Raw genomic sequence first — 23,197 nt, forward strand, 5'->3', positions numbered from 1 at the left:
GCAAGATCGGCGCACGCAGTAGGATCAAGAAGGAATGCCGCGTGGCAACCGCGAGACAGACTTCGAGCCAGACCGTTGTCTTTGTTCCAAATCCTTCAGCCTCGGTCTGCGACGTCTTTCGCACGTGTGGAATGCTTTTAGGTGAGAAGAGAGTGGTATGGGTTATGATAGGGAAGCAATCGATCAATCATTCATTAAGCACTGTCTGACAATTGCCAACTAACCATTGACTAAAGCGACCGATCCACCGCTGTTACGCCTTCATCAGTTCATACTCGTGACAATCGTGTTCAACTTCGATGCTGTTCGGTGTCAGCTGGGTGTCCAAGAAGTCGAGTTATCTATCGCCACCTACCCGTAAACTCAGCATTTACCATCCCCACCAGCCTCGCCTGCCCCAGAGTTGGTTCTGCCAGAGCCATGGGTTCTGCTGCTGGAACAAGAACCGGTTGTTGAAGTTGAACCCGGCTCGGAAGCCGACATTCGGCCAACCGAACCATTGGTTTCCTATAGGAAATGTCAATCATTGCTGTTATAATGGTTCGATGGAGTAGGAGACTTGCCTTGCCGGGCCTGCTGAGCCTGTTGAGCCTGCTCGGCACGCTTCATGACCTTGGCCTTATCCTGCCGGAGGCATCAGCAATAGTCACTGAACTTGATGATGAACTCAGCTTACGAAGTCATCGTCCCAGAATTGACCAGCTTGTTCGATCTGCTCAGCACGTCTCATGACCTTGGCTTTATCCTAGCGTAGGCATCAGCATGGTGTCGTTGAAACTTGTCATCGGCTGGGCTCACCCAATCCAAGAAGTCGTCGTCCCAAAATTGATCGGCTTGTTCGATCTGCTCGGCGCGGGCCTGCAAGGCAGCGTCCTCAAGAGCTGCATTCATGGCCTGTGGGGCGTCAGTGGAAGCAGACAATAGAGCTGTATCACGGTGCTTAGACTAACCTCAGCATCAGACACTGGAATAGCCAGAGCGCCGTTGACGGCAAGGGAAGCGATGAAGGCGGCGATGTACTTGAATTGCATGTTGGTGTTGGCTGTTGGCTTTGGAGCTCCAAGAAGAGTCGCAGAAGTTCTATGAGGTGGTTGTCGAGGTGATCTGAAGAGTGTTGATGCTCTGCTTGATGATGGAGGAAGACAGCATCACCTATCGCTTTATATATCTTTTCGTAGTCGACATTGACGTCCATCATTCGGATTCGGCGGAATGATGAGCTCAAGGAAAAGGCTGAAATCTGTGGTATACAACCTGCTTCACCATCTTGGCCGTTTGGCGCCAATGGCTTGAGCTGTCAATCAAGACACTGACTTGAATGGTTCGTCCAAGAGTATGGCAGTGTACTTAAGGTTAGCAATAGAGTTGCCATTGACTGGGGATGCACACCTAGCAGGGGGCCAGGGAACGGTTTTGGAAGTTTCAGACAGGGACTTGCCTTTGACAGGAGCTTATCCTTGCATGATCGACGCTGTTTCAGTGGTATAGAAGAGCTGCACAAGATCTCGGCGCTGTCAATGACATCTTCGGCGGTGAGATGTTGCTGAGAGGCACGGCACCACGTGGTGGCCCTCGTCTTGAGATCGACGTGCAGCCTAGGCTCTGCAAGGGCTGCCCGAGAGCTGTGAGGCCTGTGTGTCGTGCTCCAGAATGTCGTTCATCCTTGATATGCAAGCTGCTTGCCCTACTGAGAATCAAGTGAGTATGACCTCACAGTCTGAACTTCGACTAATAACAAGGGGCAGGCTCTCGGCATGTTGTTGGTAAAAGTCGAATTGACAAATAGAATGATTTTCCCTCATGATTTCATCGTGGCTGGATACTCATCGCACGTTAATGTTGGCATTCGCTGCTCTCGAGCATGTTCCCCAAGCCCGCAACATCCGGCATGGCGGAGGTCGATGGATGAATGCACAGATGATGTAGCTGAGATCACACAGCAAAGGTTTTGGCTGAAGCCCGATGCATTGATTGTTTGTGATGCCTGGTGAAGCCCTACGAAGGCTGATAGTACTTCCTCCAATTGTGCTCTTCAACAAACCCCAAGACCTCCCGGATCTTACGGTTGCTAAGAGGCGCCTCCCATTCGTCCATCTTCCTGGTAATGGGAACATTCGGGCAGTTCTCTTTCAAGAACTGCTCGGTAGGGATCTTGGTCGTGATCGTTGTGTTGGTGGCATTGAAGAGCTGGAAGCCCAGACCGGACTTCTCGATGCAGAGGTTGCAAATTTGCCCAAGATCTCTCGCGTCGATGTATGACCAGGCATTGCGTTTTCTCGTCATGGGCTCGTTGACGTATTTTTCGAAGTTGGAATACTCGTGGGGCTCGATTACGTTGCCAATTTTCTGGCAGATGTTAGCACTTGAGAATAATATTCGATCGTGGGAAGGTAATACTAAAGCGTAGATATCGTTCTTGAAACGGCGCGCAAAGGTCCTTGCGGTCTGCTCACCGCAAAGCTTCGACAGGGCATACGAATCAGCTGGGTCACAGTCGTAGTCTTCTTCGAGCGGGAACGAGTGATAGTCAGAATCGCCTTCAGAGAAGCAAACGCCGTAGGTCGTCTCTGAGCTGGCAATGACTATTTTCTTGACCCCCAATTTACACGCCGCTTCGATCACGTTGTATGTCGAGGTGACATTCGCCTTGAAGCACTCATTATCCGGAACAATCATGTTGCGAGCATAGGCACCGAAGTGGATGACTGCATCCGGAGGCGGCTCTGGATAGCCTGCAACGCAATGTCAAAACATGGACACTTAAGCATCTCGGTGAGGGTCTTCGGACCTTGCTCGTATCCTTCGCCCATATTATAGTGAGTTGTTAGGGCATTGAAGACCTGACCTTCATCTGTCAAATCGCATTTGAGAGTGAATACTCCGGCATTGGGGTCTGGGAAGTCGACGAGATCCAGATTGAGGACCTGAGGAAGTCAGTCTCCAGCCATAAAGCTTACGATCTCACAGACTACCTTGTGACCCTTCTTCAACAGTTCTGGAATGGCATGGCGGCCAGCCTTCCCTGAGCCGCCAGTAAATACGATCCTCTTGCCTCCTGACGACATCGTCGTAGTTTCTCAAGTAGTGTCGTGTCGGTTATGGCGGTATAAAGTGTCTGCAACTCGAAGATAGCTCTACCCTCGTCTGAGAGAGCAGCTCAAACGCAGAATCCATCTTGGCAGCGATGGAATTGATATACCTTGTCTATGATCTTCAAGTGCCGTTTCATTGGATATCTACGTCATTCACTCGAAACTGGCCCGTGCGCAAATTCTCCAAAGCTCCAGATTTCTCTCCACAAACAACGAACGAACTCGCAACGACCGGCATCAAAATACTCTCCAACTCTGCAATGGAACAACACCCCCAGCTCGACATCAGATGACGCCAACCGGCCGGCTGATGCGAACGCTTCTGCCAGCACGCCTCCGCGCGATAACAACAACCAACAATGCCGTGACCAAAACGACCAGACTCGCGGCCTCCGTCCGACCTTGCAGCGATCCACGATCATGTCTTCAGAACTGCCGATGTTTCGCACAAGTCAACGACATCGACCGTGACTTCTGGTTCAGCGCTGCGGCCTCTCGTCAACAGCAGGGGGTTGGCAGTGACCACAAACCGCCCGACGAGCGAACGATCAAGCTGGGAAAGACTGTGAGGGTCTTGCATGAGAGATTGCCTACGCTGTTGAAAGAGCCTCTACCTTCGGAGATCCTGTCGCCGAATATCACTCTGCATCTCTTCCCCTCCACGCATCCACACCTCCCTACCGTCTCTGGCCGGCTCGCGTACATCGCAGCGCTATGGACAGCTCCAGTAGCCTGGGGCCGAATGCCACTGGTTGGGAACGTCCACCTTGTGATTCTCTCCGAGCGGATGGTGCGCAATGGCGGGAGCGCAGTAGCCCTCGAAAACCGAGAAGAGAAGTTAATCGTAAAATGGAAAACCTGCGGGAAAACCACACATCGCGATGGAACGGGAGGCATCTATCGTGGGATGGGACTTGCGGTTGCGAAGGACCCTGTCGAGAAGATTAGGGGGTTTATTGCGGGGACGAAAGATGAAGAGTCGAATGGAGGGAAAGATGCGGAGGAGTTCCAGGGGATTTTCATCTTTGAGTTTGATGATAAGGGGAGGGTGGTCAAGCATACGATCGAGCATACTGAGGAGGGAGGACACTATGACCGGATGACGAGAGTGGTGTCTGTGACGGATTGGTTGCTGGGGAGGTTCAACGGCAAACGGAGGGAAGACGAACCGGCGTTGGCTTTGTGTGAAGAGAGGCCAAACGGTGGTTCGATAAGGCTGGTCGACAGACGGTCGCGATGTTGATGTAAGTTATGATGTACCCGATACCCTGGCGTCTGGGCAACTGGATCGGTCTCGAGGTCGGGTAAGAATGAAGAGCTCTCACTCTCTGCTCAATGTACAGCGTTCCTTCTTGTACCGCTTGTATAGATACGGACAAAAAGGGCGAAAACGTTCAATCATCTCACATGGCCAGCCGTTTCCAACGCCATACTCTCTCATCGCACATCGTACAGTGGTATCTCTCGGTTTTCACTTCAAACCACACAAGCCCACCCAAAGCTCCCATCAAACTCCCACGGCCCTCGTACATCCACCAGGCTAGGCACCTGATCCGGGGCATAAGACTGCAGTAACATCTCCATATCCTCCTCACTCATATCACAGAGATCCTCCAAACTCCACTGCACGCACACCTTGCTCATCCACTGCATCCTCTTGGGTCCCTCCTCAGGCTGCGGCGCAACCTCTCTCAACTTCTTCCTCAATTTCCCCACCTTCTTGATCGCATCACCCATGTTCGGCGGTAGATTGCTCGCGATCCTTCTCCGCACGATATTGGCCATCTTCGGTCCATTCCCATTCGTCGACACCATAATCTGCAACGGTCCATCGCGATGTACACTTCCAAAGTAAAAGTCGCATTCCGGAGGCACGTCTGCGATATTCGCGGGTAAACGCTTCTCTTTGCACAGTTTCCAGATCTGGGACGATGCTTCTGGGTCGTCGATGGCCGTCAGGACCATTGTGATGTCTGGGTCGTCGAGATCGGAGGGTTCGAATTTCTTATCTAGATGCGTGACTTGGTTGTTTTGGACTCGATGGGCGACTTCCGGGTTTAGGCCTGAGGTTGGTGAGATTACGGTTACGGAGGCATCGGCGTTGAGGAGGTTGAGGATGCGGCCGGCGGCGACCTGTGCTGTGAGTGTTAATGTCAATACTCTGCTAAGTATCAAGGTTTTGATAGTGAGCGTACCTCTCCGCCGCCGACGACTAGGACTTTCTTGTTCTTGACCTGCCAGGCAAGGATCAATGACCCTCCGCCTTGGACTTCAGGAAATGATTCTGCCATTGTGGTGGTTGTCGATGCAGGTGTGTGACGGGTTGCGGAGAAAAGACAAAGATATCATGCTTCATTGGCATGTGAAAGTCAAAGCGGCCCCGCAATGTCGTGCCTGAGGCTTGGGGATCCTTCGCGACTTCACTCGAGCTGCAGTGCACGTCCAGCAAGCAGTAGCTGACGTCGCCGCCGTGCCGCACCCAGCGCAACATGGAACCCGATCGAAGCTGGAGAACTGGGAAATAATAATCGACTGCTATGGCTGCCCGCAGAAGCCTCGGGGGCGGACGAGTACTCGGCAACGGGAAGGGCCTCGCAGCGCCTCCTCCAGCGCAACCACCCCAGCCCAGACAGATCGGCCTCCTATCACCCTCCGAGAGCTCCGTCTCGTTGAGTTCGCAGACTTCGAGCACGCCCATCTCCACCGAGAATGAGGATCTCACCTCCCGGGTGGCTCTTGACGAGCATGGCTCTGCCCAAGCGGCAGCCGCCGCCAGCTCCCGGCTGGTCTGTCCGATATGCAATGAAGAGATGGTAGGATACAATACCTGCAATAGAAGGATAAAGCAAGCATAGCTAACGGAAGCAGTTGACGCTTCTTCAGCTGAACAGGTAGGTATGCATACCATATGTACCGTCGTTGGCGGCAGAGCATCCCTGACTGGCATAGACATATCGACGATAACCACGCCAACTTGGAGGAGATCGAACAGGACGAGGCGAAGACTTGGTTCAAACAACAGATGACAAAGGCAAAGAAGTTCCAGCCGCTGGCACTCATCAACCAGAAACTGAGGGGATTGGAGGTGTTTGAGTCGAATAATGATGCGCCGGCTCCGGTCCAGGCGATTCAGGCGGTTGCGGCTACAGTTGGTCGGGACTCTTCTCCAGCTCCTGCACCCAAAGAGCCTGCGACTCCAGATCCGGATGAGGTCGTTACACGAGCGCATTGGCAGCGTCCTCGAGGATATGACGACTGTTCAGATCCGCTGTGTGGAAAGAAGTTGGGAACTGCAAATGGACAGGTCAACTGTCGACACTGTGGCAAGCTCTTCTGCGATGAGCATACTATGTACCAGATGAAGCTATCAAGATCTGCCAAGCATGAACCTGCTCGTGGGCTATGGTGCCGAGTCTGTGAGACGTGCTACAAGAGTCGAGAGGGCTACAATGACCACACTGGGCTCGAGCGCAATCATACCGACTTCTTCAAGAGTGTGCGGCGGAAGACAGTCGACAAGCGAAACCTTGAAACCACCCGACTCGAGACTAGACTTACGAGACTGACCCAACTACTTGCCAATCCTCCACCGCTAGAACAGGAGCAAAGTACGGGAAGCTTGCTGTGGTCGTCGATATCGGGCAACAAGCCTCAAATCAGAGCTCTTGAGCAGACTGTCGTTCCTTGGCAAGACGATGCCACTGTGGCTGAATGTCCTTTCTGCCAGCAACCCTTTTCGCAGTACAGCCTGCGCCGGCATCATTGTCGCATTTGCGGGCGAGTCGTATGCGGCGACCCAAACACCGGTTGTTCGAACGAGATTGGACTTGATGTCGATGCTCGTAAGTCGGATCATGTCCCCATCTTGTCAAACACTAATATCGACCAGCTGCTGACTTGCTTTCAGAGAAGAATGGCGCCAAGGTAGCTGTCGATGTTCGCATGTGCAAAGACTGCCAACGAACTATCTTCAGCAAAGCCGACTTTGCGAGGGAGCTCAACAAGCAAACACCGGATCAGCGCGCGTATCAAAATCTTGTTCAATTCGAACATGGCATTCGACTACTCCTACCCAAGTTCCAACGGCTACTGGCCCCACTGCAGGATCCTGACAATCCACCTACACCCGCACAGCTAGCAGAAGCCTCGAAAGTACGAAAGCGGCTCATGGATGCGTTCACTCAGTATGATGTGGCCTCCAGACGGATACGAGACATGCCAACGAACAATCCCGCGCAGGAGCAACTGCAGAGGGCCATCTACCAGAAGGCTCTAAGCTTTCTCCATATTCATATGTTGCCCTTGAAATCGTTACCGAAGATTATGAAACATGCAACACCAAATGGCATGCGCAGCCCACCACTTGCTAGCAATGGCAAGCCGCAGAGTGCGCTGTCTTCCATTCGATACAACTCGATAGTCAACGGACATGGACCGAGACCAAGCAGTAGCCGAACCAGCAGCGAAAGCTCCGCCGCAGTCACTGCCCTGGAGGCAGAAGAGAAGAGCTTGAAAGAGCGCTTGATCGTGTTGGAAGAGCAGAAGTTCTTCGTGTCCGAGATGATCGCAGACGCCAACAAACGCCGGAAGTTTGATGAAGTGTCCGCCCTGTCGCAAAATGTCGAGGACTTGTCGAAGGAGATCGATCAGATACAGAGCCAGCTTGCGGGGATGGACTTTGCATCGGCTTATCAGGATGATCAGGGAGTGATTAAGTGAAAACGGTCGACCTTTGTTTTCACCAAGCTAGAGCATCACCGCCCTTATTCTTGACAGCGGATTCGGTCGCGGCTTCGGCTTCCAGTTGTCTGCACAAGTCGTCGGCAACCTTGCAGGCCTGACTGCTTTCTCGCAACCGACTAGCCGGAAACACCTCTTCGCCCATCAAGCGTTCGAGCCTCGAATGTGCTTTGATCTCGGCGAGCAGAGCTTCCTGAGACTGTGCGTCTGGAATCTCTCCGGTCTCCTTGACTTCATCGAAGATGTTCTGCAACTTGTCGACACGCGCCGCAATCTCCTGCTTGATGATGGGTACCGGAGTCTCGATCTTTGCATCAGCCCTCGCAGAGTACAGATGGCATGCGAGATTGCAAGATTGGCTTCCAGTCGGAATGATCGATACCGTCAGGAAGACATCTCCTTTAGCGGACCGCAACAGCCTGGTCAATGGAGCGAGCTCAAATTCGGCCGGCCACTTCCATGATCCAAGACTGTTCGCCACACGCCCGAGCAACTCAGGCATCCTGCTCTTCGTCGCCAACGCCTTGACGCGAAACGATCCAGAGGGAATCGCGATCTTCCAATTGAACCCACTCTCCACCACCCAACTATGCACCAAACTCAAACTCGCCCTCATCGGAACACCCACCCTTATAGTTAATCCATCACTACCGAGCACGTCGAAGTTCACATAGAGGAAACCACTACTATCCACCCAACTCCTAATCTCAAACAACCCATTCTCATCCTTCCTAAACCCCTCCACTTCACCTTCAATATCATCAAACTTGGGCGCCTTGACCAACCTCCCCATCGAATCGTACGTCCAGCCATGATACTTGCACCGCAACAACGTGCTCCGCCCTTCGGGCCTCGTGCAGACTGTATACGCCCGATGCCGACAGACGTTGTGGAAGGCGCGCAGTTTGTGGTCTTTGCCCAGGATGAGGATGAAGCTGAAGTTCGCGAGCGTGAAGGTGCGGTAGTCGCCTGGGTGGGTGAAGAGCGAGGTGTGGCAGATGTGGAGCCAGGTTTTGGAGAGGATGGAGCGTTGTTCGAGGGCTGTGATTTCGAAAAGGCATTGATCAGCTGTGGCTCTGAGGGAGGTTTGTGGAGTTGGGAATTACCGTAGAGGGCTGGGGATGTGTACCAGTTGGGTGGGAAGTCGGGTTCTTTTGTTACGGCGAGGGGTGGGGAGGGAGGGGGTGTTGGTTTGGTGGTTGGTTTGGTGAGGAGGGAGGTTTTGAGGGAGAGGAGTTTGGCGGGGATGGTGGTGAGGAGGGAGGGGAGGTAGAGGGTTAGGAGGGTGGCGAGGAGGAGGGATGCCGCCGCGGTGAGGTAGGGCGAGGCTGCGTCCATTGTTTCGTGGAGGGAGTGAGTGACCATGGTGCTTGGGACAGTAATGGAAGGCGATGATGGAGTGTTGCAACGGGGAAAGATCGAAACAATCAGAAAAACAGCTCCTTATTCCTCGTGAACAACGTAAGATTAGAAACATTTATCATCAGCACCAGCTTGCAATAGCATCATTGCCCCATCCACTCCGCATCCAACTGACAACAGAATCATGCTACAACAACCACATACGCAGTAGCACCCCAAGCCATCTCCACATCAGCTCTGCATCAAACCCACCAAGCAGCGATATCTACGTTGAGACCGCAATCCCTGCACCCGCGCGTGTCGTGAAGTTAAAATTACCTGAATAGGAGCTGCTATCCAGCTCGGATTGGGAGCTTGCAGTCGCATCGGTCGACGCTCCGTCAGCTGGGCGGTGTTGGAGGTTCTTCTTGTTCTGCTTGTCTTCGTGGTGTTGGGAGAGGACCATTTCGAGGACGCGTTGTTGGTAGTCTGCGTGGTCATGTCAGTAGTGTTGTGGTTGTTGGTCGATGGGATGGGAAGACTTACAGGCAACGCCTGTCTCCTTCACGGGGTTCAAGATCCCTTCTGCGTAGATTCCTCTCTCGAGATTGCTCTGCGCCTTCTCGCACAATCCGTAGTCCTCAATGGCGACCTGCCTGACGAACTTGTAGTACTCCTCGAATTTCTCCCCTTCCTCCACGTTGTAATAGTCGAATTCCATCCTCGTGCCTCCCGGCTCCTCGGTCGGACACACTCTGAACTGAGAAATACCTCCGCCGTAGACGTTCAAAGTGCCGATAGGGAAAAGATACAGGAAAACTCCATCGTCTGGCTTCTCCGGATCGGCAATGTGGCGGCACCAGTTGTGGTGATTGATCACGGCGTAGGAGGTTGGTGGGTACAACACGCTGAATGAAGGGTGCGTGTATGCGCAGTGGAGGCACTCTTGGTATCCATCGACCATGGTCTTCCAGTTGAAGTCGCCATGATATGAGATCGAACGGCGGTATGGCCGGACACGGAAGTCGACTGTTGATAGGACGTCTTCCAGGCCTGGGAAGAAGTCATGGAACGAAGGCGCTGCTTCTGAGATTGTACTGAATAGCAGGCCGGTAGGTGTGAGGTGAGTCTTGGGGCGGTTGCCCTTGTCATCAACAACCGCGATGGAAGAGTCGTCTGGCGTTGCTCGAGTTGCTGTGAGAGTTACACCGGCATATTCGTAGACCACAGGCTCGTTCTCTTTGAACTTGGTTACAGGGCCCAGGAGATACCAGGACTTGAGAAAGACGGCACGTTGCTCGAGGGAGTAGAGCGGTTTACTGCAGTACCAGGACGCTGGGAGGGTTCGTGGAAGAGAGTTGGCCATATTGATCGTTTGATATTCTTCTCTGAGTATGTTCGTTCAAGCGTCCAATATGAAGCCGGTAGAATGTCGATGTACTCTTGGGCTCTAGTGTCATAACGAAGCCAGCCCATGACACTCGTATGCATGTCCTCGACAGCACCGCATTCGTTCTCCATGTCGTACTGCGCTATCTCACTCCGCTCGATCGTGATGGTTTATCAGGAAACTTGCGGAGAGCTTCTTGGAGCTTCTAGATCTGGTCAATCTGTCCTGATGTGGGTCTGGGAGGAGCAGTAAGCATGCCCAGCGAGACCGTCGCCTTTTCGCGTGGTTGACGCAAGGTGAGACTTGATGAAGTAGCTGTTCTGCTGGACGGATCATTGTTCAGGCAGATTTTGGGAGCGTGGAGGGTTGCTAGGGCCGAGATGAAGAAAACGGACATCTAGAAATTGTGATAATGGAAGGAGGCGTCCACGAAATGGGACTTTCCTCAGAGTCATTCTCTCTAGTCGATTGTCTTGGGTACTCAACACTCTTTCTGGCCTTGAAGATGATGACTATGGCTCTGGTCGCGGCTTCGAGTGACAGAAGGTATGCCAGTTCAAGCGTCATGCCTTCTTGTCGCAGTTCCAATACTTGCGTTGCTTCTATCGACATCGGGTCAAGATTGAAGTCGCAGTTACACTCTGTAGGTAATCGTCGTTGTTGACATGAGGTGGCTTTCCCGTTGAGCTCCCAGCCACCGCAAATTTAACCACTCGGCCGGTCCGAATCATGTCCACGACGTCAACATCATTGCGTGAGTCGGGCCCCTGTCTTAACTTTACTTCTTCCATCAGGCTGTGCTCTTGGAGACACATGCCATCAATTTTGTCAAGTCTGTCGCCGACATGGATGAAGAAGTGGTCAGTCGCAGAGATGGCAGCAAAAGCAAAGCAGGCATCCCACACATCGGCAGAAGTCGCTTGGCTTCGGCCGCCGTGACCTTCAAAGATCACCTATCCAGCAATCTTCTGTCCCCTCCACCTCACTCTTGGATCACGCCCACGACCAACTAGTCGATGCGACAATGAAGACCTTACTTCCAGCAGCAGCATCACTATGCATTCCCCTCGCCGCCGCACTTCTGCCCCGTGAAATATTGCCGCCGTTGACGCCGACTGCTGAAGAATTCTCCACATTTGATTGGACCACGATATCTTCAGCCAACGACCTCAACTACGAGAAATGCTACGAAAAATTCGATTGTAGTCGTTTAACCGTTCCTTTGGACTGGAACAACTCCTCAAGTCCGCACAACATTTCCCTGGCGATCGTGCGGTTACCGGCAAAAGTCCCAGAATCCCACCCTGACCACGGCGGCACCATCATCACGAACCCAGGAGGTCCTGGCGGGTCGGGAGTTCAACAGGCTCTTCAGATCTCACAGCGCCTTCAGAATCTTCTGGATGGCCCCAAGCACTATGAGATTCTATCTTTCGATCCTAGGGGCATTTTCCACAGCAAGCCGAACGCATATTGCTTCGACTCGGCGGTTGAGAGCGAGATCTGGTATGAGCAGAAGCGAGCGGCTGGTGGCCTGGCCGATGGGGAGTATCCACTGAAGTACAACTGGGCTGCAGAGCAAGCACGTGGCCAGCTTTGCGCGAATACCGAGAACGGCAGGTTTGAAGACGGCGAGAACATTCGCCAGCATGTATCGACCGCTTACGTAGCGCGTGATATGCTGGAGATTGTCAAGAAAGTTGATCAGCGTAGGACTGCGATCTTCCGCCGTGACAACCAATTTCCTGTGAAAGCGGACTTTTCTAAGTCTACCCCGAAGCTTCAGTACGTAGGCACGTCTTACGGCACATTCTTGGGACAGACATTTGCTGCGATGTATCCAGAACACGTCGGACGCATGCTACTGGACGCCAATTTGGATCCTGACAACTGGCAAAATCGGTACGAGGCCAGTATTGACGATCATGCTCAGATTCGAGAAATCTTCTTCGAAACCTGCTTCGCTGCTGGGTCGAAGTGTGCATTCTATCGTGAATACGACAAGAGCTCAGACGATATCAGAGCGCGATGGGAGAGCTCAAGCGAAGCACTTCAACGTGCGCCTACGTATGTGACTGGAAAAGGACGAGCTACCCCAATTACTTTGGACGATGTTCGACACGGCTTCTTTATCGCTACCTACCAACCCCTGTTCTTCTTCAAGAAGATTGCCAAGTACCTAAACGATTTGATGACCGACGTCAACCCTGGTCCGCCTTTTTGGCAGCTTCCTATACCTACTCAGGAGTCCTTCAACGATGAACTTCTCATCAACAGGTACATGGGAGGCGAAGTCGGCCCTGCTGTTCATTGTAGTGATGGACCTTATCTGTACGACGAGCAACTTGAAGGGTTCAAGACCTACCTCACCAATTTGACTGAAAGATTTGGATGGGGCGGTGCCATCCAAGCTGACTACAAGATTTCTTGCTGGACATGGCCTGCTTCGTTACGAACGAAGTGGCGATACGACGGACCCTTCAACTCATCAGTGCCAATTCTTTTCGTCAACAACAGGCTGGATCCAGCAACTCCAGCCAAGAATGCGAAGAAGATGGCAGCCAGCTTTAATGGCAGTGTATTCTTGGAGCAGAACAGTGCTGGCCACGGAGCTCTTTGGCCGGCGTCAGAATGTATGTGGCAGCACGTGAAGAAATACATGGTGGAAGGCAAGCTTCCTCCTCCAGGGACGGTCTGCGAGCCTCTTTGCAGGCCGTTCGAGGATAAATGCGAAGACATAGATGCTGAGAACTATTGGCTGTTTGGATGAATGGTTCTGTAAGGAGATACCCCTTTTTGCATGATTGCATGTTATTACGATATCTACGATACGAGTCTTCGACCTACATACCCATTACTACGTCGAGCCACCAGGGCTATAGTCTTCATGAAAGATTTCGACACATCATTATTCCTCTACCCTTCCAGCCCTACTTTCACTTATCCCGTCGAGTCACCACAGCTACCACCGACATATCCCCTCAACCGATTCGCAATATCCGCTGCATAACTATCGTCATCGTCAGCACCATCCAAGCCAAACATCGACTCAAACTCACCAAGCATTCGCCCCACCAACACTCAACTCCCCATCCGCGCCCACACTCAACTTGCCACTATTATACATCCGACTGGCAATATAATACATACTCACATCCGTCTTATTACTCTCCCCCAACAAATCCTTCAAATCCACGCCGGCGGCATTCGGCGCCGTGCCATCATTAATCATCTGCACGATCTCGCTCCACGGACACGGGTTCAGCAGCGTCGGGGACGCACAGGAGCCTTTGCCCTGGTAGGACTGCATCAGGCCTGGGTTGGTCACGGACAAGGAGGTCGACTGCACGCGGACGCAGCCGTGCGATTCCTCCATGATGACGGCGAGGATGAAGCGCGGGTCGACGGAGGTGGAGGTGGAGACTTGGAGAATGGCCTTGTAGAGGTTTGTGGTTTCGGCGGGGGTGTTGTCGCAGAGTTTGTTGATGAGGGTGTTTTGATTGATGAACCACATGTTGCGGAAGTCGATCCAGTCGGTTTGGTCCGGCCAGCCGGCTGAGACGGAGCCGTCGCCTTTGTAGGCTTCGTAGGAGACGTCGCCTGTCATGGGCGTGAGGAAGGAGTTGAGGTAGCGGTTGTGGGCGCCGTTTTCGTAGGCTTGGGTTGAGGACGGTTGTGATGATTCTGCCGACTCTGATGCTGAGGTAGCTGTGGGGGTAGCATCAGAGGCGATGGTAGCAACAGGAGCCTCAGTAGTAGCAGCAACTGTCGGCGATGCTGTCGCTGATTCTTCTAGATAGCTGCCTACGGCTTCGTGTAGGCCTAGAGCTAGATCTGCTACACAGGCGAGTTGCGCGAGGATGGCGAGCTGAATGATACGTCAGTACGATAACTTTGATTCTTCGTCTTGAGTGTACGTACTCGTAGTGAGATCATTTCGTCGAGACTGTATATGGTCAAAGTGTACGATCGAGTAGATAAAGCAGGCAAAGACTCTCCATCGCGCACGGCTACCAACACCTCGTATATGAGCCTTTGCATACCTTCAGCGTCGTTGTTCTGTCTTCAAGTCTTGCGTAGCAACCTCACTGGGCGACCGTCTATACCACTGGTACCTCGCAATACCCGTTTTGGGCAATTTGTGGTTCTCAACGGCAGCCTGACCGAACTTCAGCTTGTTTGCGATTTCGTGATTGTTTACCATTGGTCGCTATGTCGCTTTTACTGCTCGAGCAGCCAATAACATTCGAACATGGAGAGTCGGCGAAGTTTGAGAGGTTTAGGTACCAGAGTCCGCTTTGGTGGTCTTGTAGAGCGAAATGTGATTATGTGATTCATACCACCAGCAGCGGCCATTCTGTCTCCATGTCAACAACATTGCCGAGTCAAAAGCGAGGAGACGATCGGTGTCAAACCATTCAATAATACTAGATATTCGTTACAATCTTCATAATTTACAACTTGCTCTTGCTCGAATCCGGCGAGATCTCAATCACCAATTTTCCCAGCTGCGTGCCCTTGTTCATATCGTCAAACAAGCTGTCGATGTCCTTGAGATTCGTGATGCCTTGGACGGTCCTACTAACGAGTGGCTTGAGTCCTTTGTCGTTGACGAACTTTGCCATTTCTGCGAACTCTTTCCGTGAGCCCATTGTGCTGCCGCGAAGTTCGATGTTCTTGAGCACGTCGGGCATGATCCAAGACATCTTTGGTCCTACTGTCATGCCGTATTGTGAGATGATGCCGCCGTCCTAGAGAATAGTCAGTCGCGTTATTGTAGCATGAATGAGATAGTGTCGACTCACCCGCAGCAGCTTTGCACCCTTCTCAGCAACGTCGCCGCCCGCACCATCGATGATCGCATCCAATTTCTTCCTGTCCTTAGGCAGCAAAGCCTGCAGCTTCTTCTCCCAGCCTTGCTCTTTGTAGTTCACTCCACCCTTCGCACCGAGCAAGATGGCCTTATCGATCTTGGCCTGACTTCCACTGCTCACGTAGACGTTCGCGCCAGCCGCGACTGCGAACAACAGCGACATGACGGCAACACCGCCTCCAATGCCCGTCACCAAAATGTTCCTTCCAGGCTTTGCATTCTGGCTCTTGGATATCGTCGCCCTCCATGCGGTCAATCCAGCCAAGGGCAGAGCAGCAGCCTCAGCACTCGTCAAGTGCTTCGGCGCCTCCTCAAGCTCCGCTGGATCAATGCTGAGATACTCGACGGCCGTGCCCAACGGATTGAGCTTCGTGCCGCCAAGAATGGCATATCCCTTTGAAGATTCAGGTCCGTCTGGATCGTCTTTCCACCCATGACCTGGGTTGAGCACCACCCGCTTATCCTGCCATCTCTTTGCCTCGGGCGAAGAGCCAGTCTTCACGACAACACCACAGCCATCTGCGAGGAGAGGGACGCCGAAACCGATGGCACCGTATAGGCCTTGTCGAATGAACAAGTCGCGATGATTGAGCGCTGCAGCGGTGATTTTGACGACGACTTCGTTGTCCTTGGGCTGTGGCTCGGGTTGCTCGATGTTCTTGAGAGGATGGTAGACCTTGCCAGGTTTACCTTCGGCTTTGTCGATGACGAGGGCGTAAGGCATGGTGTGTCGTAAGAATGTAGAGAGATAAGGACTAGAAGATGACTTACAATGGGCAATCTACAGTAATAGTATTGCGAATGTTCATCTCGCGTGTAGCGATTCGGCAGGATGATGTCGACAGCTGCGTGGAGAAAGCTCCCCAGAGCCGAGGACAATTCTCGGCTCTAGGGCAAGCGCTTGCGATCCGTCACCTTGGACTTGACATTGAAATAAATGCATGAGTGTATTTTCCAAATTGTGGCAATACTGATGAATCGGCCCTGATTGAAGTATGGAACGCATATACTTGACAAGATAAAGGTTCGGCCAGCGTACAGGAGTACGCATGACTGGATGTTTATCGAGGCGTACGAGTCGTGGCTCCTATATGGTACTCCTTGGTGGAGAGCCACTATGTCTGTGTGTATATTCGAGATAGTCGATCTTCGGTTTGGCGGGTTCTCAGGTCTGAAAATACACAGCAGAAGTGATTGTTGAAGAATGCAAGAAACATTTGCATGTGAGTGAGAGGGAGGTTCGGATCCTCGGGCCGAGCGCGGCCACTCCCGTCTTCACGTGGCGATCGGCGCAAGATTTAGATCTTGGGAAGAGCGATTTAGATGAACAAGTCCACTCACCTTTCTCAACACCGCACACGTCCACTCCCTTGGTGATCCCATTTCACCACCATGGCTGCCCCGCGGCTCCCATTCCTATGGCCTATGCTGGCCAAGGGCTTCGAAGCCGCAACCCCGGCAGTTCGGTCGACGAAGGCTGCTGCCCGTATGAGAGCCTTTCACTCCTGTCCACCACGAAGGAGACCAGCAGAGGCAGCCCCGAGACAGACTCGCTATGGCACCGCCAATCAGCCTCCTCCTCACCTCGGCGGCGGAAAAGGGATGCCGCCACCGACGAGAATGGACACGCCAGAGCAAACGAAGTTGCCGAAAATCGGGGAGAAGCTACAACGTGATGGAGAAGCGGAGATCAAAGCTGAGCAGGCAGAGCCGGAGGAGAAGAAGAGTACGGAAGAAAACATAGAGCCGACTACTGTCGAAGCGAAGGAGGCTTCGAAGATACAAACAGACCCTATGTTGGACGCGGAAGATGGAAGGCCGGAGGCGAAACCACCCGGGTCTCCGGACATGCCGCCAGATAAACCGCTGGAGTCTTTACTGAATACGGTCCCAGACCCTGCTCAGCATAGCGAGGAGCAGCAGGCTCAGACTCAGGAAGCACCTGAGGACGCACACCCGGACGTATCCTTCGACGAGCACACCCCACCTGTTAAAGCCCCTCACATCAACGCCCCCCGCCACGTCCATCACTTCGACACCTTTGGCCTTGTCCAACGCCTCATGGACTCCGGCTGGACCGAATCCCAGGCCATCACCATCATGAAGGGCATGCGGGTCCTGCTCTCCGACAACATGAACATGGCGCAGGAAGCCCTCGTCAACAAATCCCAAGTTGAAAACGAAACATACCTCTTCCGTGCCGCTTGCGCCGAGCTCAAAACAGAGGTAACCGCCAGACGGAAATCCGAGCAAGAAAAGATGCGCACCGAACGCACCCACCTCCAACACGAAGTCGAGATCCTCTCGCAGAGACTCGGGCAAGAAAGCGGCGCGCTCAAAGACGAACTAAAAGGCATGTTCGACGACCGCAAGATGGCCGTGCGCAACGAACAGCGCGAGATGGAATCCAAGATCCAACGCCTGAACTACCAAATCACCGTCGACCTGCAAGCCGACGCCAAATCGGAAGTCGAAGGCCTGCGATGGGTCATGACGAGGCGGGTGATATTGGCTTTGGGCCTTGTGATTATCATGGTGATTGGCTCGTTGAAGCTTTATAGTAACGCCGTGCATGAGCAGGAACTTGATGCGAAGCGGAGGGCTAACATGCGTGTAGCCGGGACGCAGACTGATTCGAGTAGTGGGAATGGATTTGTTGGTGAAGCCAGGGAGCCGAAGGTGGAGGGCGGGGAGTCGGATGTTTCGTATGTGAGTTTGGGGTAGAATGGTACTGCGGGCTCCTGAGAAGTCGATATTTTGTGGAGTCCTGGATAGAGGATAGAGATTGATCGAGTGCACGAGATACCCCCTTTTGAGCAGGCAGCTTTTCATAGGCGAGGAAATCATGGTGTCGTTCAAGATACCTAGTCATCACCATGTCTCCATCAACGATTTGTAAATCGGTCCTTTATAAGTATGTGAAGCATCGTCTACGTAACAACAGACCCAATACCGTAAATCCGTCATCAGAATCCCAAGCAGCGCAAACAACGAAGCCAACAAGCATCAACCAACGAACTAACAAAAACGATCGTGTGCCACGCTGAGCGCCAAAAGGCAAACTCCTAGGGTATCCTCAAAAAGCTCTCCACGTCCTCCAAAGCAAGAATGTATGTATGCAGTAGCCTCAAAAGTCCTTCCAGAAATATGCGGTGTAGGTAGTTGAAGCTGGAACAGCACTGAACGCTAGATAACAGGGGTCATCCTTGCACCGGAATCCCGAATGAATGAAGTGAATGAACGTCGTGCCGCCTTTGCCTCGATTAATACTGTCCTCTTTCTTGGAAACCGATTTGCAGGTCGTTATTACCAGTATACTGAGTAAGGAGTCAAGTCGTCGTAGGGACGGCGAGTTCCCATTGTTCACTACTTCGCTTCGAAGAGCTTCCGCGCAACCTGTTTGGCCATCTCAGGGTCATAGGTGCTGCACTTCATGACATTGTCGAAATTGGTCAAGTCCGGCCAGAAGTTGCCTTTGGAATCGCCGCAGCGGACGAGGAATATTGGTAGATGTCCACTGAACGAGATGTTGTCCATGGCCTCGTGAGCCGCACCAGCGAAGTCGCCCTGGTTGCCAAGACACTCGTGCTTGGCGTGCTCAGGTTCGCAGATGACGACCACGAGGGCATCGGCCTGACCGAGGAATGCCTCGTGTGTTTCTGTGAAACCGATCTTGGGTACGTATGGCACGTGGCGGATACGCTTATGGTAGCGGCTCAGTGCTCGTCCAAGCGTTTCGAAGGGGTCGACATTCTTCTCTCCGCTTTTATTGGTTGCCTTACCCGCAGGTGTAATCGCGGGAGTGAACAGAAGTAGCGTGCTCGCGCTTGCCAGACTGGCTAGACTTCGTTCTGACGAGCGAACCATTTTGCACTGTTCAAGATCGTTGACGGGTGGTTCGCTGTTGGATGCAGCCAGCGTCGATTGGATAGGTGATGGTCTTGTAGACGGTACTTCGTCAAGCTTGATTCGAAGTGCTAGTGAAGTGTTTGCTGTAGGTACTGGATGACAACGATCCTTCATACTCAGTGGACGAAGGTGAAGAGTGTGAATGGATGTTCCTTGAAACCTGCACTCGAGGGCCTTAAGAGGGGATGGTACCCACGCTTCAAGTCTTTCGCACTGCTTGTCCACCGGCCGATTGTGACCAAAAGCCGCCAGTATGCGCGCTAGTTTGTGAGACACGAGAGTGATAAAAAGGCCTTTTTAGGCTTTCTGCAGAACTGGAGAAGAGATCGGTACGAGTGGTGAGGAGGGTTTGCCCAGTGTTGAGCCGCATTGGAGACCAGTAGGATGTCTACACGAGAGTAGCAGCAACTTGATCCTGGCAGGAGTGGGTGCATGTCGATAGCGGCAGCAGTAAGCCGGAGTGACCGTAGTGCGAGGGTTCGGAGCGTGGCACAGTAGTTGGCATGAAGTGGATGGGCTCGGAGGTTCGCTTAACAATGGAAAAATGATAAGATATGGTTGGTCGTACAGCAGAATTGTCGCACAATTATATTGGCGAGGAACAGACGACGGACATGCGGGATGAGACACGCAGAGCTAGCAAGCATGTGCATGAATGAGCGAGGAGAAGCGGTTCTTACCAGACGCCGTCGGCTTGCGTTGTGTGTCGCACAGTCCACTAGGAGGGAGGGAACGACGGCGATGACGGAATCAGGACCGCCGCCGGCCCTGCGGCAGGCAGCCTCGTAACAGACAGGACCCAAGTGAGGGAGTCGGCGTCGTATCCTGCGTCCGGCAGTTGCTGCGAATGCGCGTTGGCGAGCGGGAGGAGGAGGAGAGGCCAGCACCAGACGGCGGATCGACACAGGTTGAGCGCTGGCGTGCTGGGCGAGTGGCATCGGCGCTGGGGACGAGGTCGTAGCGACGCGACCGGTCGTCGTGTGACGGGCTGCGAGTGCGCCGCATAGCGGACCTCGAGACTGATGTGGCGCGGGCTGTGTCCAGTAGCAGCGAATTTGGCGGTCGCACAACAGGGAGCTCGCGCGTCATGTCGACAGAACGACACCCATTGTGCTCCATTGTCTCGCCGAACTTGCGAGCATGGCCGCGTCTGGAGGGAGCGTCACGGGCCGCAGGGTTATCGCCCGGCCAGGGCTCCCAAAAGGGCGTGCTGGCAGGTTACGTGTCCATTTTCTGTCGGCACTCCCATCGAATTGAGGACGTGAAGTTGAAATAGAATCAACCGCCTGCGAGCGGGAAAGCGCAGCTCTCGAAACGCTCGGATCTTCCCGCAGGCCCGACGCACGTCTCCAGCCTTTCGCCGTAAAGTCGCGCTACAGTTCCATCCTTCCATGTCCCCATCCATCCCACATCAACACCACCACCCACTGACACTGCTCGCACACACGGGCGTTGCTTCAGAGCTGTGCTGCCGTACCACAACCTCGTGACAGCTCGCCAATCGCCATGCTCTGCCCCCGGCAGGAGGACTCCATCGTTACTCCACCGCCGCCGTAGCACAGCACCAGCATGCCCAGGAAGAGTTTCAGCGAGGCCGCTGTAGTCGCCATTGGCGCACAAACATCGGCCGCGCGGTTTGGCGGCGACTCCAGGCACCGCGACGACTTGAGTACGCCCATCTGTCCGTGGCGATGCAACCTAGTCTGTCACCACATCTCACATATCGCCTGCTTGTGAGGCACACCGCTAACTCTTCAAGACGGCCCTCTCGCAACACGCCAACTTGTACTTCGTGGCCTATGCAGACCGGATCTTCGTCTACCGGCCGCGATATCATACACAAGCTCTGTCCCAGGAGCCTGCCTTGATTGTTACCTCGCAGCCATCGACGCCTGCGAGGCCGGGGTACATCGACGCACGGCGTCCGCATGCGATAAACAATCTCGTTGTGCAATGTCTCGGCAGCGAGGAGATCATCGCTACGGTGCGTGATGATGGCGATGTCGACGCTTTCTTTGTGCGACAAATCATCCACGCAATCGAAAGAAGAGCCGAGCCTGGAAGCAGCGTGGGAGTAGACGCGGATGAGGTCAAGCCATTCTTCCAAAGTAACGTTGGGATGAGCGCCTGGGGCCTGGCTATTCACTCAGAAGCTCGAATCTTGGCCACTAGCGCCAACACCCACAGCATCACCATCTTCAAGTTTGGGCTGGTAGATGCGGATGGGCAAGATGAGCCGCAAGAAGGTGAGGAGCTGGACGAGAGTGGAACCAAGCCCGAACGGCATCGTAAAACCGATGTAACCGAGCAAGTTCTTAATGGAACCTCAAACATCCCACACATTGCCTTTTGCAATACTGGTGATGATCCCGAGGCTCGATGGCTACTCACCACCGACATTGGCGGCTTTTGCCGGTCAATTGACCTGTGGGAGATGGCAACAGCTCAAACATTTCGTTTTGGCGGTCAGTCCTACGTTTCAGCCCATGACCACGATCGCTTCAACAGCGGCTGGACAATCATGTTCCTGGACAAGAGATCTTTCCTGCCTGAAGATGACTTCCGTGCAGCTCTAGGCTTCGAGGAGGGCGAAATAGACTCCGGGGTCAAAAGCGAACAGAATCTGTGGGATATTGGAGGCTCTATCGATCATGTACCGGATGCATCTGAACGATTTGGTATGCCGAGACGTCAGTCACGATTCGACAGGCCGTCGACATCCCGCAGTAGCACAGACACTGGACTTGATGGATCTCCCGACGAAGAGGTGTCAGAGAGTGCCGCCAACGAAGATGTGACCATGGCAGACCCAGACCAGGACGACGACGAACTCAGCGAAGACGACACCTATTACGTCGACATTGACTCTGAGGATGAAGGTACAGAAGACTCTTTCTCATTCAACGCCATGTACGGTGGACGACGAATCTTCGGCAACGAACCTCGAGCCTTCCAATTCAACAACAAAAGCATCTGCGATGACCTCCCTTGCCCGATACTTCACTCCTCGGTACGGAGCGTCTACCTCGTACAACCACCCCACTGCCCAGCTTCAGAAAAGGCCATATCCGAATCGGCGATCACGCCACCGACAGTCGGCTTCACCAATGCTCTGCGCCAACTCATCCCCTCGCAATACTCCTGGATCAACAGCATCGAAAGACTCAACATGACCGCATACATTCCCGCCATCGGCGTCGTCGTGCTGGCATCGCAGAAAGGCAGAGTCGTGGTCATGTCCCTGACCAAACTCTCACGGCATTCCGACTTTCCCGCTCTCAAATACAGCAAATCCAAGTGTCCTCCCAACACGGTTTACACGATGCGAATTGAGCGGATCTTGCCCTTTGCATCGCAAGAGGCAGATGGTCACAGGCCGTTCGAGCCTTTGGCTGGAATTGCCACAGGGCCTATGCAGGGCACCGAGCACCTGCCTGATGAACAGAAACGTTGGCGCTTGATGCTGATGTATTATGATCATACGGTTCTCAGCTATGAGGTCCGTCGAAGGCGGATGCGTGATTCAGGGGTTAGTATTCAGGATGTCGTAGTATAAGCGGAATCAAATGAAAGCCCACTTCTTCATGATATGTTATATGCTCTTTTGTTTTCCAATCGACTGATGCATTGCTTTTGTTCAGACGCTGATAGGGTATCCTGCTACGAAAAGAGAAACAAAGTGTGTACTATCACCACCAGATCACAGCTTCGCTCTTCCACACCAACCTGGATGGCTGGCTTTGTGCTTGCAGTTCTGGAGTATCGCATAGTGGCCGCATCTCCCCTCTGTTGGCCGTGCCCCATATTCCACACATGCCGCCTCTGAAGCAGACTTTCCTCGCTCACTTCCAG

At 53.2% G+C, this 23,197-nt stretch overlaps 13 protein-coding genes across 13 annotated transcripts; 5 read left to right on the plus strand and 8 right to left on the minus strand.

Annotated features, from left to right (window-relative positions):
• Positions 1-264: 264 nt before the first annotated feature.
• On the minus strand, positions 265-1,031 carry M409DRAFT_28214 (uncharacterized protein; the record flags this gene model as incomplete). Its single annotated transcript, XM_033808929.1, has 6 exons — positions 265-302; positions 356-507; positions 560-624; positions 677-745; positions 799-894; positions 951-1,031. The coding sequence occupies 6 exons, from the start codon at positions 1,029-1,031 to the stop codon at positions 265-267; spliced, it is 501 nt and encodes a 166-aa protein (XP_033662374.1).
• Positions 1,032-1,995: 964 nt separating this feature from the next.
• On the minus strand, positions 1,996-3,065 carry M409DRAFT_28215 (uncharacterized protein; the record flags this gene model as incomplete). The annotated part of the gene is made up of 4 exons (XM_033808930.1): positions 1,996-2,346; positions 2,398-2,732; positions 2,789-2,924; positions 2,973-3,065. 4 exons carry the CDS (start codon positions 3,063-3,065, stop codon positions 1,996-1,998), a joined length of 915 nt encoding a protein of 304 aa, XP_033662375.1.
• Positions 3,066-3,402: 337 nt separating this feature from the next.
• M409DRAFT_69817 (uncharacterized protein) lies at positions 3,403-4,335 on the plus strand (the record flags this gene model as incomplete). Its single annotated transcript, XM_033818454.1, has 1 exon — positions 3,403-4,335. One exon carries the CDS (start codon positions 3,403-3,405, stop codon positions 4,333-4,335), a length of 933 nt encoding a protein of 310 aa, XP_033662376.1.
• Positions 4,336-4,568: 233 nt separating this feature from the next.
• M409DRAFT_59186 (uncharacterized protein) lies at positions 4,569-5,383 on the minus strand (the record flags this gene model as incomplete). The annotated part of the gene is made up of 2 exons (XM_033814116.1): positions 4,569-5,225; positions 5,288-5,383. The coding sequence occupies 2 exons, from the start codon at positions 5,381-5,383 to the stop codon at positions 4,569-4,571; spliced, it is 753 nt and encodes a 250-aa protein (XP_033662377.1).
• Positions 5,384-5,629: 246 nt separating this feature from the next.
• On the plus strand, positions 5,630-7,811 carry M409DRAFT_69819 (uncharacterized protein; the record flags this gene model as incomplete). Its single annotated transcript, XM_033818455.1, has 4 exons — positions 5,630-5,905; positions 5,961-5,983; positions 6,042-6,934; positions 7,000-7,811. 4 exons carry the CDS (start codon positions 5,630-5,632, stop codon positions 7,809-7,811), a joined length of 2,004 nt encoding a protein of 667 aa, XP_033662378.1.
• Positions 7,812-7,830: 19 nt separating this feature from the next.
• On the minus strand, positions 7,831-9,170 carry M409DRAFT_69820 (uncharacterized protein; the record flags this gene model as incomplete). The annotated part of the gene is made up of 2 exons (XM_033818456.1): positions 7,831-8,873; positions 8,939-9,170. 2 exons carry the CDS (start codon positions 9,168-9,170, stop codon positions 7,831-7,833), a joined length of 1,275 nt encoding a protein of 424 aa, XP_033662379.1.
• A 289-nt stretch (positions 9,171-9,459) lies between these two features.
• M409DRAFT_28220 (uncharacterized protein) lies at positions 9,460-10,539 on the minus strand (the record flags this gene model as incomplete). Its single annotated transcript, XM_033808931.1, has 2 exons — positions 9,460-9,662; positions 9,720-10,539. The coding sequence occupies 2 exons, from the start codon at positions 10,537-10,539 to the stop codon at positions 9,460-9,462; spliced, it is 1,023 nt and encodes a 340-aa protein (XP_033662380.1).
• Positions 10,540-11,292: 753 nt separating this feature from the next.
• On the plus strand, positions 11,293-13,333 carry M409DRAFT_69822 (uncharacterized protein; the record flags this gene model as incomplete). The annotated part of the gene is made up of 2 exons (XM_033818457.1): positions 11,293-11,317; positions 11,688-13,333. 2 exons carry the CDS (start codon positions 11,293-11,295, stop codon positions 13,331-13,333), a joined length of 1,671 nt encoding a protein of 556 aa, XP_033662381.1.
• Positions 13,334-13,503: 170 nt separating this feature from the next.
• M409DRAFT_69823 (uncharacterized protein) lies at positions 13,504-14,170 on the minus strand (the record flags this gene model as incomplete). Its single annotated transcript, XM_033818458.1, has 2 exons — positions 13,504-13,573; positions 13,623-14,170. 2 exons carry the CDS (start codon positions 14,168-14,170, stop codon positions 13,504-13,506), a joined length of 618 nt encoding a protein of 205 aa, XP_033662382.1.
• Positions 14,171-15,017: 847 nt separating this feature from the next.
• M409DRAFT_69824 (uncharacterized protein) lies at positions 15,018-16,160 on the minus strand (the record flags this gene model as incomplete). The annotated part of the gene is made up of 2 exons (XM_033818459.1): positions 15,018-15,314; positions 15,369-16,160. 2 exons carry the CDS (start codon positions 16,158-16,160, stop codon positions 15,018-15,020), a joined length of 1,089 nt encoding a protein of 362 aa, XP_033662383.1.
• A 668-nt stretch (positions 16,161-16,828) lies between these two features.
• On the plus strand, positions 16,829-18,160 carry M409DRAFT_69825 (uncharacterized protein; the record flags this gene model as incomplete). Its single annotated transcript, XM_033818460.1, has 1 exon — positions 16,829-18,160. The coding sequence occupies one exon, from the start codon at positions 16,829-16,831 to the stop codon at positions 18,158-18,160; it is 1,332 nt and encodes a 443-aa protein (XP_033662384.1).
• A 642-nt stretch (positions 18,161-18,802) lies between these two features.
• Positions 18,803-19,303, minus strand: M409DRAFT_28224 (uncharacterized protein; the record flags this gene model as incomplete). Its single annotated transcript, XM_033808932.1, has 1 exon — positions 18,803-19,303. One exon carries the CDS (start codon positions 19,301-19,303, stop codon positions 18,803-18,805), a length of 501 nt encoding a protein of 166 aa, XP_033662385.1.
• Positions 19,304-20,914: 1,611 nt separating this feature from the next.
• On the plus strand, positions 20,915-22,901 carry M409DRAFT_59193 (uncharacterized protein; the record flags this gene model as incomplete). Its single annotated transcript, XM_033814117.1, has 2 exons — positions 20,915-21,046; positions 21,105-22,901. 2 exons carry the CDS (start codon positions 20,915-20,917, stop codon positions 22,899-22,901), a joined length of 1,929 nt encoding a protein of 642 aa, XP_033662386.1.
• Between the last annotated feature and the right edge of the window lie 296 nt (positions 22,902-23,197).

Source organism: Zasmidium cellare (genome assembly GCF_010093935.1).
Source record: "Zasmidium cellare ATCC 36951 unplaced genomic scaffold M409scaffold_41, whole genome shotgun sequence".
Lineage (NCBI taxonomy): Eukaryota > Fungi > Ascomycota > Dothideomycetes > Mycosphaerellales > Mycosphaerellaceae > Zasmidium > Zasmidium cellare.